The following is a 17,019-nucleotide window of genomic DNA, read 5'->3' on the forward strand; positions in this document are numbered from 1 at the left end:
TCCTGGGATTATTCTGATTACAAGGTTGCGTACGTTTACGCGTGTCTGTAAATGTGATGTCGCTAACATGTCTGTTTGCACTGAACGCAAAATTTCTGTTTTGAAATCAGATTTGATTAATTCGTAGAGAGGTTTAACCCTTTCTGCGTAGTTTAGAATGTAAGTTCTTTCGAAATTTAGGAAACCTAAAATTGACTACGTTTTTCAGCGTTTTTGGAGGTTGGAGCAGCGCACACTTTTTTAAAAAATTGGCTGCCAGGCTTTTGATAACTCATATCCTAGAAACAGGACGTTAAGGTGGGCAATTCTCGATTTCTTAAAATTTAATTTGTACCCTTCAGAGGCGAATCCAAGTATAATGGCATTCACTCTGTTCAAGTGCCTGTCCAAATCATCGTCTGTTAGATAGATGTCATCAACATAAGATAATGCCTCATCATCATACGTTTGTAGTAACTCTGTTACTCTGGCTGAAAATAACCCTGGACTATTCTTGAATCCCTGGGGAAGTGACAGAAGTGACGTTGTGTCCCCATAATTGAGAAAGCGGTCAAGTTCCTGCTTTCAGGTGCAATGTTTTGACAGAAGAAACTGTTAGAAATATCTAATGTGGTTTTTTACTTTTCGCGCACAATGTTACTCATCAGTGCTGCACTGTGTGCATTTTGTACTATAAAGGTTTTGCAACAAGAGTTTAAATGTCTGTAGTCCAAACCTAGATGATATGTCTGGTTTGGAGACATGAAACAAAGGATTGTTCATTGACGAGGTGCATGTTTCAATCACCCCTTGATATTTAAGTTGATCTAATATCTCCCTGACCTGTTTTTTAGCTTCTTGCTTAACTGGATATTGCCTCTGTGCAGTAGGTTGTGATTTTAACTGGATTTTGTGCTGAGGAGAATCCTCATCCCATCCCACATGATTTTTATATAATGCTGGAGCCTGGGCTGCTGCCCATTTTCTGGCATAGGTGTATTTTAAATGAATTGGAATATGATTCAAGAAGGCTGGCATAATGATGTCTTCGCCATGTGGGCACTCCCTAACAAATTTTGGTGGCCATTCTTTTTCAGCTAGAAGAATGTCATAACCTTTAGAGAGCTTCTCCCAAAAGAGTGCTCTTATTTTCCTAGTTATATCCCCCTCCATCCGGAGCGTTACTTCATATAACTTATGGGGTACACTAACCCTGGCATCAGCTGTTTCAACTTGAATGTACTCATTGGATCACTGAAATAATATCGAGGGACAAAATATCGACTTGCCAAAATATCGTGGACAAAATATCGAGTTTGTATCTACAAACAGGTAAGTACAAAAAAATATCGAGTACAAAATATCGTTTACAATAATATAGATGTAAAAAATATCGACTTTATTAAAAACAGTGTTAAATTAAATTAATATTAAATTTTTATTACTAAAATATACTTAAAAATACTTAAATTAAATTATAATAATTAAATAATAAATGAAAATAATAAAAATATTTTTTTACAATCTTATTTGTTAAAACATATATATATAGTAACATAATATAATTAAATAAGATACTATTATATTACCGTACAATACCAGAAGTGTAAAAAATACTATTCCCACTCCAAAGAGTATCGACGGTCACATTATCGATTAGCAAAAATATCATTTAAAAACTGAAAACTGACCCTGAACCCTAAAATATACCCCTTTACCCAAAAACATAAAACTGACCCTGAACCCTAAAAATACACCTTTACCCAAAAACCCAAAACTGACCCTGAACCCTAAAAATACCCCTTTACCCTAAAACTGAAAACTGACCCTGAACCCTAAAAATGCCCCTTTACCCAGAAACTGAAAACTGACCCTGAGCCCTAAAAATGCCCCTTTACCCAAAAACTGAAAACTGACCCTGAACCCTAAAAATACCCCTTTACCCAAAAACTGAAAACTGACCCTGAACGCGAAAAATGCCCCTTTACCCAAAAACTAAAAACTGACCCTGAACCCTAAAAATACCCCTTTACCCTAAAACTGAAAACTGACCCAAAACCCTAAAAATGCCCCTTTACCCAAAAACTGAAAACTGACCCTAAAAATACTCCTTTACCCAAAATTTATCAATATTATTTAATTACCAAATAATTATTAATTAACAATAACAATAAAGTAAATATATTAGCACATTAGCTGTAATTATTTTAATAATTAATATTTTTTTCCCCAATTAATTACTTAACAATAACACAAAATTATATATATTAAAATGTACTCTAATTAATGTAATTAACTAATTACAATTAATTAATTACCAATTAATTACTAATACAAAATATGTCCAAAATTATATTAATTAATTAACTAATTATTATTAATTAATTATCAATTAATTATTAATTAAAAATATTTACAAACATATATTAATTAATTAATTATTATTAAATTACTTCCCACCCTATTCCCCTATAAACCCACAACCCGCTACAGAATTACATTACTCAATTATTATAAAAACAAAATTCATTTAATAAAATATTTTATAACATTAATACACACTTTTCACACATATTATTACATAAAAATACACTATAAAATATTATATATTATTAAAAATTCTATATTTTTGCTATCTATATTTTATACAGTCGATATTACTTCACTTACCTGAAAAACGATATTTTTGTAGTCGATATTATGTCCAGTCGATATTTTGTCCAGTCTATATTTAAAACTCGATATTGTGTCCACTCGATATTTTGGAGTCGATATTTTGTCTGTGCACCGTACTCATTCAAGTCCACTGTCTCCAGATGATCCTGTAAGATCTTGCAAGCTATGGTGACTTCTGCTGCGCTGTCCAGCAATGTCTGGGCCCACTCCCCGTTCTTGAGTTGTGTCCTCAAGATCCTCTGCATGTCTGATTTTTAGACCTGCTACCTTCATTTTGGTGAATTGGGGTTTCTTATTTTTTGGAACGTGTTGATCGTCTTTGTTTTTCACGCTTTCTTCCTTGTGTTCTGACCGTCCTCTTCTTTCTGATTTCTGTGAGGAAGTCTGAAAGGTGCGAGAGGAACGTGTATCAGTATTTTGATATCTATCAGGTTTTCTCAAATTATCCCTGTTCCTGAGGTTATACCTCTTTTCAGAAGGCTCCTTTTGAGGAGACCTACCTCTGGATTGAGAACGCTTCTCTTTAGGAAGGGACTGTTTAGTATTTTCCCACTTCTTTTTAGGAGTAGTGAGAGTGTTTTTAACAAAGACCTTTTCAGGACTATCTCTACCTAGTTCTTCATAGGATTTTTCTATTATTCTGGCCAGTTCATACGGTTGCTCAGTTATATCAAATTCTCTTAGTCTCTGGCGGATCGCCACTGATGCTGCTTCACCTTTAATGTTAGCTAATATTATAGCTGAGACCTGTTTGAAATCTTTCAGTAATTTCATACCCAGATTTAAAGCAGGCTCTGCCCCGTATTCATTTCGAATCTGTTTTAGGACAACTGGTATAACCGCCATAGACGGAACACCATGTGTTTTTGTGTAGATTGCAGCAAAGACTGTACCTCAAGTGTCGCAGTCCTCCAGGTGTGGTGCGATCGCCATTGGTAAACAGATTGTTAAAATTCTGTGTTTTTCATGAGGTGTACTGTCAGGAAATACTGCCTCGATTTGAGTAATTTTTTGAGCTATCCATAATATAATTTGTTCCATTTTTGCGGGTAATTTACTAATGACTGATTGTATAGTCTGTGGTGTGATTTTATTTGTGTTCCCCTGGTGAGTGGTTTGTTGTGGAATCCTTATAGGAGGTTGGACTGTTAAGAGTCCGCATGACATATTGAACCAATTGTCTATGTATTTTTATTAGTTGTTTTAGTTGAACTAATAGTTCCACACCTGACATTTCTACAATGGCAGGGTGTGGTGTATAGCTGGCTAGTGCCGGCCATGTTGCTCCTGGTCTACCTAGTGGATCGAGTCTGGTAATGTGATTTTAATGTTGTAGGGCGCCTTTAAACCAGAGCTGGTGCTCTTGGTAAGTTAGTGGAATTTCAATGTCCTCGAAAGGAACATATTCTGTTGGATTATCCTCTACTTGGTACAAGTGAAACACATGTGATACTGCATTTGCTTCAGGGAAGATTATCCATGAATAGAATACCTCTGTCTGCCGATATTCGTGTGCCTCTACGACAAAAATTACCCTACCACCTCTTGATGATAGGCCATTCGTTATAAGCTTTATAGCGATGGTTTTCCTTAAGGTTTCCAGGATGATTATAGCATCCGCGTCGGTTGCTTGGACACCTGTAATGTTCAAACCCGGTTAGTCTGCAGCAGCAGCTCCACCGGTTCTTGTCGGTCTACCGGTCTCTCTGTCGCTATCCGACATTTTGTTGACTGAAAGTTTGCAGAACAAGTTTCGAGGAAACAAAGATAAGGTGCATAATATTTTCGCGCACTGTATCCTTCAACGTTGAACAAACCAAAAGCTAATACATAGGATTTTCGTCCTGCTCAGTAATGGTGGATATTTTATCTTTCTACCCATTCCAGACGTCTATTGGAGTATTTTACGGGGAAAAGGGGTCTCTGTGAAAAGCACGACTGAGTTACTCTAGTATCTAGCGTTAAATTAGTGCCTTACCAAACGTTGGGCGCCATGTAGTGTAGTTCCTATATTCCCAATAGGCTCTGCGCATTGAAATAACACATCCTATAGAAGTGACGTAGGACTTATGTCTACTAGGTCTCTATCGAATATATTAGATTTAATTGTCAGTGCCAGCTAGCTCAGAGGTCACTAGAAACTTTCTCGAATAAACAAGAAGGGATTAGTTTCTGACAACCGCATAAACATGACAACTTTGTTTCCCCAAGAATAAAACTGATCTTCAGAGTCGTGGAAACAATAGATAGATATTTTACTCAGTCAACCGTGCATGCTTCGTTTCATCAGAGGTGCGAAGTAATAGAGAGAAGGGCGTTTTCAATAAAAGGGTTTATTGAACAGTCTTCTTTCTCAGACAAGTAAAATGAACTGCTACAATCGTAATACTGGTTGCAAAGTATAATGCGTACAGTAAGAAGAGTATTATAAAATAATACTGTAAAAGCATTGTATGGTTCCTAGACCATAGATAAATACATATATAAATAACAAAAGCTAAAACTACTCAACTGGTGCTTCTAAAATACGCCTACCCCAATGTACCTAACCTAAGTCTAGTACGAAGGAAGAAGTAAGTGAGGTGTGGCATAGGTTTACTCTTTCTTTGCCAAGAATCTAACCAAGATTTCTTTTAGGGTCTATTCAGCTCCGTACCTTGGTTTTAGAATGAAGGATGTCTGGTATCTCTGTCTCTGGACTCGATTTCCCAACACCCCGCGAGGGGAGCTTGGAAACACTGGAGCTGGATTCTTGGCAGGAGAAGGACAGCTTCTCTGTCAGTACATCAGCTGGAGGGTCGGCTTCCTTCGGCACTTGTTGTAGTGAGCTGCGTCGGGCAAGTAGATAGTTGAGCTGCTCCGAACCACCGTGTGTTTGCTAGGGCAAGTGTAGGCATATTTATACCATGAAGGTGCCTAGTTTGACGTAAAGTCAGACATAATAACATCATCAAAGAACAACAAGGGAATGTTAGCTCTTTGAAAACACCATGATTTCTAGGACAAATCAATATTCAATTAAGGGGATGTACCTGACTGCTGAAGCCGAGTTTTCTTTCCAAGAATTCGTTGTGGCTTTTTGGAACTCGTGGAAGTAGCCATGCCTGTATTTGGACTGGTTTGGTTATGTCTAAATATGTGTATGATTTCCATGTCTATATAAGGGCAATGTGCATTATACCTACATAAGGGCATGAATCGGTAAATTTCGCTCGTATCCTAAAACGTCATACAACACCAGTGGGATGAAGGGAAAAACCTTCCTAAGTGAGTTCAACATAAAGAAACATGAAGAAGTGATGGCATTAGCGTGTCACACAAAGGACAGCTTTTCAGCTAATTGATGAGAGGACCGCCACCTCCAGACCAGCAGCCAATACAAAAGTTCTCTTTTTAGGTCTCACATAAGACATCTTGCATGCACTGTCACTTACAAGAGATATTGATTACTAGAAGAGGCTTGGAGCTCACCCATTGCTTACCATTCATTTAATTCCTTATTACTCGTGTTTGCTGCCTCCTAATTGGCCTGCGTGTGCCAGTTTCAGTTCCTCTTCTTTCGTGTGGAGCATGGACCAAGTAGTAAATGCTTCATTTCCATTAGTGTCCTTCCACTGCTCGCAATGTGATTGAGGTACTATTTTGCTGATGTTAATGGGCAAAGTAGGTGTTGCCCTACCATCACTTTTGTGAGGTCGGAGTCCACCAGCGCTTGTGCTGGCTGGGTAAGGACTATTCCTTGCCCTAGAGGCACAAGCGAGGAGAGTAACATCAGCCTGATGGGAGTAGCTGCACAAAGCGGCTGTGAACAGATGATGGACGGAATGGAAGAGTGGTAAAACTCCCTTTGCAAGGAATTTTGTAAAAAAACTGTTTTTGTGTAGATTGCTGGTCTGGGAGAGGCGGGCCTCGCTTTATTACAAGTACTGGGGCAAGGAAGGAAGAATCGTAGCAATGAAGACTACTAGTATGCAATCCAAACATTCTAAACAGTAGAGCTGCGGTCTCTGTGACGGATAGATACAAAGGGGCAGATTTACTACTTCTGGCGCATCTCTGCTAATCAGCAGGGATGCGCCAGAAGAGTTGCGATGCATCTGCCCATCCGTGCGCCACCACTGATGTGCCGCATTTACAATGCGGCACACCGTGGCGCACGGATGGGCATATGCGCGTCGCATCTCCGTCGGAAAGGCGGCACATTGCTGGAGTTGCGTCGCAAGCGTGACGCAGCTCCAGCAAGGCTCGGGGTGCCCTATCCCTAACATGCTGCGTCAATCCTTACGCCTGCTTCAAGCAGGAGCAGGGGTTTGACGCAGCATGGCCTTAAAAGTGACTCCGTGAAATCTTGTATATTTCACTCTTGTAGATTTCACTCTGCCACTTTTAGGAAGCGTTCCTGCGCCGGAACGCCCCCCTCCGACCCCGGAACGCCTACATGTGGCGCAGGGCTTTACAACGTGGCACATCTCCCAGATGCGTCATGTTGTAAATACCCCGTAGCCTGACGCTGGCTTTGCGCCGCCGCTGCATCACAAAAGTGACGCAACGGCGGCTTAAAAGAGGCGCAAGTGGCTTGTAAATCTGCAAGAAAGTACGGGAAAAGGTAATATTTCATGATATCTGCAAATGATCTCTGAGGACCGGGCAATGGGGCTAAGCCTTGATTTGGCATAGTCTGGGAAGTCTCCGTGCTAACCCTTGTGTTATGCTTGTTCTTGGCAGGCTATGGATCTAACACTGGTGTTTATGAGCAGACGGGCACCCTCGGCGGCATTGTCACTGTGACCGCTGGATATGACCCAAGGTTGCACATGAACTACATCAGCTCCTGGTGCCGACAGATGACAGAGAAGCTCTGCGACGACGTGGTGGACAGCAGAGGGGCCACAAGCTGGCGATATCAGGGAAGAGCTAGCATGGTGTCCAACAACCGCAAGAGTGCGCCAGCCACAGTCAGAATCAGGGATCTCCGGGAGTGGGACACCGGCCTGTACTGCTGGCGGATATGGAACGGGAACGAACATGAGGTGCTGAATAGGATCCTGCTGGTGGTGGTGATCGGTAATGTTCTTCGGTGAAGATTTTCACTTTTTTGGCAATTTTTTATAGTGCCATCCGGGCATAAATGTTGCACATCATATCTACAAAAATATATACAATATATACAAATTCAGTATATGGTATCTATCTACTTATGTCCAATATATGATCGTCTACTGACACTAAATTACCATCACCACACCCAGTGTAACCAAACTCCGATCTAAATACATCTACAATTATTGTCTCCTTAACACCTTGTGTATGCTCTCATCACGCTATCTATACTCACTAAACAAGACGTCTTCCAAAACCTTAATCACCACCACTTCACAGGGTAGCATGACCACGCTCCTAAGTAGACATTGGACGGGTTAAGTATGTGTTGTCAAACCATTCAATCAAACATTCTATATAGTACCAAGTTTGGAGCTTACCTCCACAGTTATTCAACTTGACTTTCGTTTTACTGCCCTTGGTTAGCGTATTATGAAACGGGCACCATTTGGCTCCTGAGTAGCCTGCAGACCATCTAAACTGCAGAGGAGGAAATGTAAAATACCCCGTAAGCAGGTTAAATCAACACGTGGACAGCCCACCATACTATCCGTGTCTAACTCTAAGCAGTGGACTTACTTGGCATGCTGAGTCCGAAAACGTGACTGTGTTACTCGGGTCTCCGTCCGCGTTTGACTGCCTCGCTACTGAGCCTCGGCAAAACAAACAAAGTCGTGTTTGCGCGCATGCGCACATTGTAGTGCTGGATAGCCGGCACACGACGGCCATGTTGGAGAGGAGTAGAAAACACTGAATAACCACATAAAACCAATATGACCAATAAAATGGAGTTTGGTCCTCGAATAAAACACAAAATTACTAACCACAACTGAATCTAAACGAAACATTAAAGGACCAAAGGTCTTGCAATACATTTACAAAAATTGAATATTTACAAAAAGTGAATATCATAACCAGGACCAGTCAAAGAATACCTAGAACTCGCTGAATTATCACAGTTACTGTTAATCATATAGACAGGCAACGAAGTATCTGGTACACCAATCTAGTTTACCATATTTAACCTGCTTACGGGGTATTTTACATTTCCTCCGCTGCAGTTTAGATGGTCTGCAGGCTACTCAGGAGCCAAATGGTGCCCGTTTCATAATACGCTAACCAAGGGCAGTAAAACGAAAGTCAGGTTGAATAACTGTGGAGGTAAGCTCCAAACTTGGTACTATATAGAATGTTTGATTGAATGGTTTGACAACACATACTTAACCCGTCCAATGTCTACTTAGGAGCGTGGTCATTCTACCCTGTGAAGTGGTGGTGATTAAGGTTTTGGAAGACGTCTTGTTTAGTGAGTATAGATAGCGTCATGAGAGCATACACGAGGTGTTAAGGAGACAATAATTGTAGATGTATTTAGATCGGAGTTTGGTTACACTGGGTGTGGTGATGGTAATTTAGTGTCAGTAGACGATCATATATTGGACATAAGTAGATAGATACCATATACTGAATTTGTATATATTGTATATATTTTTGTAGTTATGATGTGCAAAACTTAGTCCTGAGGATGGTCTCGGTGGAAATTATACAGTAGAGACCGAAACGTCGATGCGTATACACCGTTTGGTTCATATTCATCCAGGAAAAGGATTTGTATACACTAGATTGATGATTTAGCTGAGTGTATGTACAGGAGCACTCTATGTATATATTTGTATATTACATACTGTACCAACGGTGTATCACACTACAGAAAATGTATAGAAAATTGTAGTGTTATTTTGTTGCCTATTTTCTGGACTTCCTTAATTTTGTGAAAAACTAGAAGAATCATTTTCTAAATAATATATGTAAATGATTGAAGATATCATGCTGCTTATGTCTTCTTTCCAAGTAAAGTACTTATAAAAGACTTTATAGAAATTATCTAGATATCGGAAATAATTCCTCAAGGAGCCTTTTTTCTACTTAACTTATATTACCCAGTTCCTTGGGGACTATTGGGTTGTCCTGTCCCTAGTGAATCCGGGCATAAAGGCATCAGAGCGCTTTACAACAGAACCACACTTTGTAACACATGCCCCCCATTTTAAGTGACTTGCCCTGGATCAGGTGATGGCGAAAGAAGGCTGGGATTCGAACCTGCTTCCTTGTGTTCCAAAGTCGATAGCTCTAGTCACTAGGCCACATCTCCTGACTTGAGTTTACTTGCACACAGTAATTATCTGGGATGTACTAACAATGTCAGAAGCTAAAGTACTGTGACTAGCAATCAGTAGAGTCAAGGAGATATACCGGTAGGGTGGGCTAGAAATATAACTTTTCACAGCGTGAGAGCGACGCAGGGGTGTGAGACAAGCTAAGGGTGGTAAAGTGGCATAGAAGGAGAGACAGGCCCAGTGGTGTACCTAGACCTATGGCCGCCCATTGCGGCCCCTGCTTTTGCCATCCAATGGCAGTGGGGGCAGGGTACTGGTGATTTCCTAGGTGACCACCATGCAATGGCGGCAGTTAAGAGCTGAGGGAGCTCCCCACCCACCTTGATCCGACCCTGGACAGATCAGAGAGGAGTTACCAACCCGTGTTGACAGACAGGCCCAGAAGGAGAGACCAGCGCAGGAGGAGAGGCAAGCCCCATGGCCAGTGAGGGAGGGGGTGAGAGGTAAGGGGACCGGCCTGTGAGGAGTCAGACCAAGGAGGAGAAGCAGGTCCAGGACTAGAGACAGGCCTTGGAGTTGGGAAAAGCTCAATGACAGACAGGTCCAGAAGGAGAGACAAGCCCTTGGATGAAACAGGCTAATGGTCAGAGTTAGGCCTAGGAGGAAAGCAAGGCTTCGGGTAGGAGCAAGCCTAGGGGGAGAGACTGTTCCAGGGAGAAAGTCAAGCCAGGAGGAGAGACAGATCCTGTGGAAAGACAGGCCCACATGGAGAGATGTGTGCAGTAGCACCGGAAGGGTTCAGGAGTACTGACAGGCCTGTAAGTAGAGATAAGCACAGGTGTTGAGGCGTGCCCAGGAGAGACACAGGCCTAGGGGCAGAGACAAATCCAGAGGATAGGGTGAGTTGACAGATAAGCCCAGGTGGGGAGACTGGACCTGGTGAAAGGCAGACCCAAAATGTCAGGCAGGTCCATGTGGAGAGATAGACCCAGGGGATAGAATAAACATGGGAAAGACAATCCTAGTGCCAAGAGGAGAGGCAGGTACTGGGAATAAGACACTCCCATGGTGAGACAGGCCCATGGCATCAAGCTGGCCTAAGGGAGCGTGACATGCCAAGGAGGCTAGTCAGGCTCTGAAGTAGGAGGAGAGATGGGTCCAGCAATAAAGACAACCATGAGATAAGAGACAAGCCCAGAAGGAGAGATACACCCAGAAGGAGAACCAGGCCCAGGAGATAGATAGACCCTGAGACAGGCCGATTTAATGACAGTGTTCTAACACAATATTGAGTATTTTGCATTGTCCTCCAAAGACATCAAATGCAGAATATCAACTTCAATTATATCATCAAGGTAATTAATTAAGGATCAAGTGCTATGTGACGACACATTGACATTTTTACCCAATCATGCCCTGGATGGGCCTACATATTCAATCAATTAATGACCAGTCAACACTTATTCCACATAAGTTTGCTATCATGTTGCTTATAAATATTCTTAAAATGTATTATGTGTCGTCACATAGCACTTTAATGAGTATTCAAACCTCAATGAGCAGGGTATTCTGACTGCTGTATGATAGCATAATAATGTGGAGCATGTTTGACGAGGCAATAATTGCTTGAATATTTAGGCCCATTGAGGTGGATTGGGCAAAGCTATTATGTTAATATGTCTTCACACACCATTTCATTGAACCATAATGAAAGATATGTACCACCGTGACCAAGAACAGTATAAGACGGCTGCCAAAAAATGTATAATTATGAATATGATTATAGAAAACTATTAGATCCATTGGAAATAAGGCCACGTTAAACACAAGATGAATCAATGAATAATTGAGCAATTTATGATTTCCTAATGGATTTAAATTTGACTTAGAAAATGCAAATATGCACAAATACTATGAATATTGATAGTGTTAAGATGGCCACCATAGAAATTGTGAATCATGAACAACATACCAAGTAGTCCGTCATTGATTGTTTGAAATGACTATGCAATGAATTTGTGGTTATATGTTTTTAAACAAAGCAAACACAAGGAGATGATGGACAGAGCACTGAAACTTTTCAGACACTCACCCCCAGTCACAGATCTGGGTTGAATCCATCATCATTCTTTAGCTCACTTCGCCACCCCAGTTCAGACACAGCTATGTGCAAACCAGTCTTGGCCCTGTGCCTCATGGAAGCATTCCAGTTCGAACTGCCAAGCTATGTCTTCCCTGAACCAGAAACAAGAATCCTGGGACCAGTTTCAGGGTAACACCCCTCTTCAGCCAGGCTAGCTTGAATCCAATGGAAAAGTGAGCAAGGGACCCACGTCTGGGCATACCGTGCCAGCTTAGGGCAAACAAAGCAAACACACAGAGATGATGGACGGAGTCCTGAAACTTTTCAGACACTCGCCCCCAATCACAGATCTGAGTTGCATTCATCATCATTCTTTAGCTCACTTCACCACCCCAGTTGATGATGGATTCAACCCAGATCTGGAACTGGGGTTGAGTGTCTGAAAAGTTTCAGCGCTCCATCCATCATCTCCTTTAGATTGATATGTTTTTAAACAACTTGCTTCACACTGAGCATGGCACATTGAAAAAGGTGCACAGCCGAAATATATATATATATCTATATATATATATATATATATATATATATATATATATATATATATATACATATATATATATATATATATATATATATATATATATATATATATATATATATATATACATACATATATATAGATATATACATATATATATATAGATATATATATATATAAAATCAACTTCTCCTCTTCCTCACGGTTTTATATATATATATATATATAGATATTCACTGAAAAAACCATAGGTTTCAGGCCTGTTATAGATAGGGATTAGCATTTAAAAAACCTTAGAAATTCACTGAAAAAACCATATGGCTGAGATACCCGCCACCCCCTCTCAACACAATCCCCAAGAATGGGAATACGGAAACAGTTCTGAACTTTTGGAAGGCGGGAGGGAGTTACCCTCCCGGCCGTATTTATTAAAATATGAAACAAAATTAAAACATTAAAATAACCGTTTTATATCATGTACAATTTCATTTCCACATTACGATGTTTTGGCTGACCTTAACACATTTCTAATACAAAGGTTCTCCTAGCCGATACTAACATCCTACAAATGCATTTTCAAATTGAAATTGTACATCCTAACGTTAAGGGCCAACGGCAAGGTCGTAACCGGTGTCAGATCCCTAAACCAGAACTCCCCCCTCACTTGGGAGGGGCGGCCGCACAGAGGACTGCACCTCATGTGCACATACCAATTTCCCTTGTCTTGACGGGGGCCCCAATTAACTCGACGCCATCTTAATGGTCGTCCGAGGACTCGTGTGAGGTGTCTAGAAGGTAGCGTAGACCCCCCTCCCCACCCCACACAACTTACCACATCTGCCGTCGCAGATGTCCTGGCCCCGGGAAATTCCCAGGAGGGGCCCGTAGCCCCTCCTATCCAGGGAGGGGCCTTGACCACCTTCCCTTTCCTTTCGGCGTCCCATCCTTAGAAGGGACCGCCTCCCCGTTGAGGGGCCAATGGCCACCTCCCCCCGGGCGCTCCCATCCGTAATGGGTGACGCCCCCCCCTAGGGATCTTCCAATTACTGCTCACCGATCATGACCTTACCGCCCGACCAAATAATAAATACGACAAACTAATTAATAGAGGCTAATTACTAAGAGGAGAAAGACAAAAAGATATTCAAAGTATGGACTGTCTAAAACATCACTGATCAACTCTGGTGCAAATACTTTTATTCCATAAAGCATACCGTAAAGAATTATCCACTTTATTGCATACTGAATCACAACTTTATTCAGAACAACCTGTAAGAAAAATTAATTACCACGTCAAATGACTTTATTTCAAAAACAACTTGCTCTCCTCAGGGGCTGGTGGGTGGGTCAAAATTGGCTCTTCGTTCCGTCTCGAGCTCACGTGCAGCGGGAGGTGCAGCTTCAGAGCACAGGAACAAGAGGATGCTTCCTTGGCTTGTCGCTCCTTTTATCCTTCTTCGGGCGGGCGTACACCCGCCTCCCCCCGCCTCCGGGGGCGTGGCTGGCGGCTTCAGTGTCTAGGACAACCCACTCTTGGGCGGGAAAAAGCGCGCCCCGGCTACGCCGCTTTGGGCATACCAGCCGAGACTCGCCTCCTGCCCAAGATGGCTTCCCGGGGGGATCGGGGTACTCCACCATACGTTCGGGGGGACCGAGTGGTCGCCCCTTTCCATATGGCTGAGATACCCGCCACCCCCTCTCAACACAATCCCCAAGAATGGGAATACGGAAACAGTTCTGAACTTTTGGAAGGCGGGAGGGAGTTACCCTCTCGGCCGTATTTATTAAAATATGAAACAAAATTAAAACATTAAAATAACCGTTTCATATCATGTACAATTTCATTTCCACATTACGATGTTTTGGCTGACCTTAACACATTTCTAATACAAAGGTTCTCCTAGCCGATACTAACATCCTACAAATGCATTTTCAAATTGAAATTGTACATCCTAACGTTAAGGGCCAACGGCAAGGTCGTAACCGGTGTCAGATCCCTAAACCAGAACTCCCCCCTCACTTGTGAGGGGCGGCCGCACAGAGGACTGCACCTCATGTGCACATACCAATTTCCCTTGTCTTGATGGGGGCCCCAATTAACTCGACGCCATCTTAATGGTAGTCCGAGGACTCGTGTGAGGTGTCTAGAAGGTAGCGTAGACCCCCCTCCCCACCCCACACAACTTACCACATCTGCCGTCGCAGATGTCCTGGCCCCGGGAAATTCCCAGGAGGGGCCCGTAGCCCCTCCTATCCAGGGAGGGGCCTTGACCGCCTTCCCTTTCCTTTCGGCGTCCCATCCTTAGAAGGGACCGCCTCCCCGTTGAGGGGCCAATGGCCACCTCCCCCCGGGCGCTCCCATCCATAATGGGTGACGCCCCCCCCTAGGGATCTTCCAATTACTGCTCACCGATCATGACCTTACCGCCACAGGCCGGATAGTTGACCGGCTATCCGGACCCCCCACAAAACTCCTACCTAAAGGTCATGCTGTAAACTCTTTAACCAGGCTACGAGGTCTCCTATGAGTAAAGAATTCCCCACCCGGGACAAGTGGACCCCATCTTCTAGATACATATGGTCCCCCCTGATACACCCATGAGGAATCGAATGCAATGTACTTGTACGGAACAGTCTACCAAGCTTGCTATTTACCTTCTTCACAGAATGATTTATCGCAGACACTGAATTAGCCCCCCGCCACACCTTTCGTGGAATCATATGGGACCATGCAATCGTGCACCCTGGAACCCTTCTCGCCAACCAACTTACTGTGGATAGTATCGCCTCGAGAAGTAGTCGTCTACCAGTGGTCACCAAATCATTGCCCCCAAGATGCACTATGATTATAGATGGCGGTGACCTTTTCCGCCCTAACAAACCCTCCAAAAAAGTTTGAAACTGGTCAATACAGAGCCCGCCCCTTCCGTAGAAGGTCACCCTGTACCCGTATTCCCCAGCCATGTGAATCATGTCACCTGCTTTGAATACGTCCGCGGCACGCCTCACATATGAGTGGCCCACGACCCACACCACTTTTTCCTCAGCCGGTGATCTTTGACCGCTGGTTCCCAGGTGTCGAGTCGACTGCACAGTCCGCCCCGCCTCGTAAGCTCGCGAAACTGTAAACCAAACAAAAACAAGAAGCGTGAGTACATGATATCAGCTTCACAACATGTGCAACCGCACATACCTTTTGTAACAATTCGAGGACCAACGCCCAACTGTTTCACCTTTTCCACACTCAGACCCCTGGCTGTAGCCTCTGTAGCAGCCCCTATCCGGAAGGAATGGGTCCCAAACTCGCCCGGGTTCAAGCCCGCGGCCGAAATTGCCATTGCAAGCACCCGCTGGAACTGAAACCTCGTCAGTGGGGTGGCATCAGCGTGTCTCAGCAAGGTCCCCCCCCCATGATGCCGCCCTCTGCGCCAAATATTCCTCAACGCATACGACAGGGCACATGGGAGATCCGGGAATCCGCTGGACTACTACACTGTCCCCGATCGCACCCTGATCGGTCTTGGACCTGGCAAACGAGACAATCATCGTCTCCCCCTTGACTTGAATGTGCTCTCGGCACAGTCCCCCCCCCGTATCCTGCTTGTTCCTCGCCACCAGTTCGCTTACCCGCATAGCCCCATGGAATGCTAATGCAAAAGCGGCCCGGAATAACACTGTTTCTGACTGGGATGAACATGTCGCAGGGAGTACGGACAGTAACAGGGCCAACCTTTCCAGACCTATCGGGTGCCTTTCATCTACTCTGCGACCCTCAAGGCGTTGCCACCCACCCAGCGCTTTCTGTACTACAAAAGACGCTGTAGGGTCCTGGATACCATGAGCCCGTGCCATAAAGGAAATGGCGGCCCGATGCCTCTGGGCCGTGGCTACCGATTTGCCTGCCTGATGTAATGACAGCAAAAACTTTAAGACATACTCTTCCTGGCCCCAAAGCTCCCCCCTAGCAGAACCCAAAAAGGACCAATAGGAACGGAACGCCCCTTCATATGCCTTCCTTGTCCTGGGTGCTAAACTCTCTCCCACGAGGTTTTGTAGTTCGGGGCACCGAGAGACCAGAGAGCTTCGGGAAATGGTGCCGCCACCGGGTCCGCTGTGGGCAGAAAACCCCAGAAGGCCTGCATACGGAAACGAGAAAGCGCATCAGCAGCCTGATTCAGCACCCCTGGCACATGTCTTGCCCTAAAGATCACGTTCAATTGCATACATAGTAAGACAATTTCCTTGAGCAATCTCAGAATCCATTTGCATCGTGCTGCCTGACTATTGATACACTCAACCACGGTCATGTTATCAGACCAGAACACCACAGAGTGATCCCGAAACCCCTCAGGCCATGTTTTCAAGGCCACCAGAATAGGGAACAGTTCGAGAAAAGCGATGTTACTTGTAAGCCCACACTCGTGCCACCATGACGGCCACGTTTGAGCTGACCAGTGGTTACAAAATATGGCGCCAAAGCCTATACTCCCCGCCGAATCTGTCCACAACCCCAACTCCTCGGAGGA

General features: G+C 43.5%; 1 protein-coding gene and 1 long non-coding RNA gene across 2 annotated transcripts in view; one reads left to right on the top strand and one right to left on the bottom strand.

Moving 5' to 3' along the window:
• LOC147712883 (uncharacterized) overlaps positions 1 to 8,393 on the bottom strand; it is a 190,239-nt gene extending 181,846 nt beyond the window's left edge. Inside the window, exons 1-2 of the long non-coding RNA XR_015296030.1 lie at positions 8,335 to 8,393; positions 8,136 to 8,235 (exon numbers count right to left, since the gene is read on the bottom strand). This is a non-coding gene — a long non-coding RNA (uncharacterized LOC147712883). The remainder of the gene's footprint in view (positions 1 to 8,135; positions 8,236 to 8,334) is intronic.
• Positions 1 to 17,019, top strand: part of LOC147712885 (polymeric immunoglobulin receptor-like) — a 306,547-nt gene that overhangs the window by 19,162 nt on the left and 270,366 nt on the right. The window contains exon 2 of the mRNA XM_086923545.1: positions 7,381 to 7,719. Coding sequence (XP_086779671.1) covers positions 7,381 to 7,719 — 339 coding nt within the window. The remainder of the gene's footprint in view (positions 1 to 7,380; positions 7,720 to 17,019) is intronic.

This window comes from Lissotriton vulgaris, chromosome 5 (genome assembly GCF_964263255.1).
Source record: "Lissotriton vulgaris chromosome 5, aLisVul1.2, whole genome shotgun sequence".
Taxonomy (NCBI): domain Eukaryota; kingdom Metazoa; phylum Chordata; class Amphibia; order Caudata; family Salamandridae; genus Lissotriton; species Lissotriton vulgaris.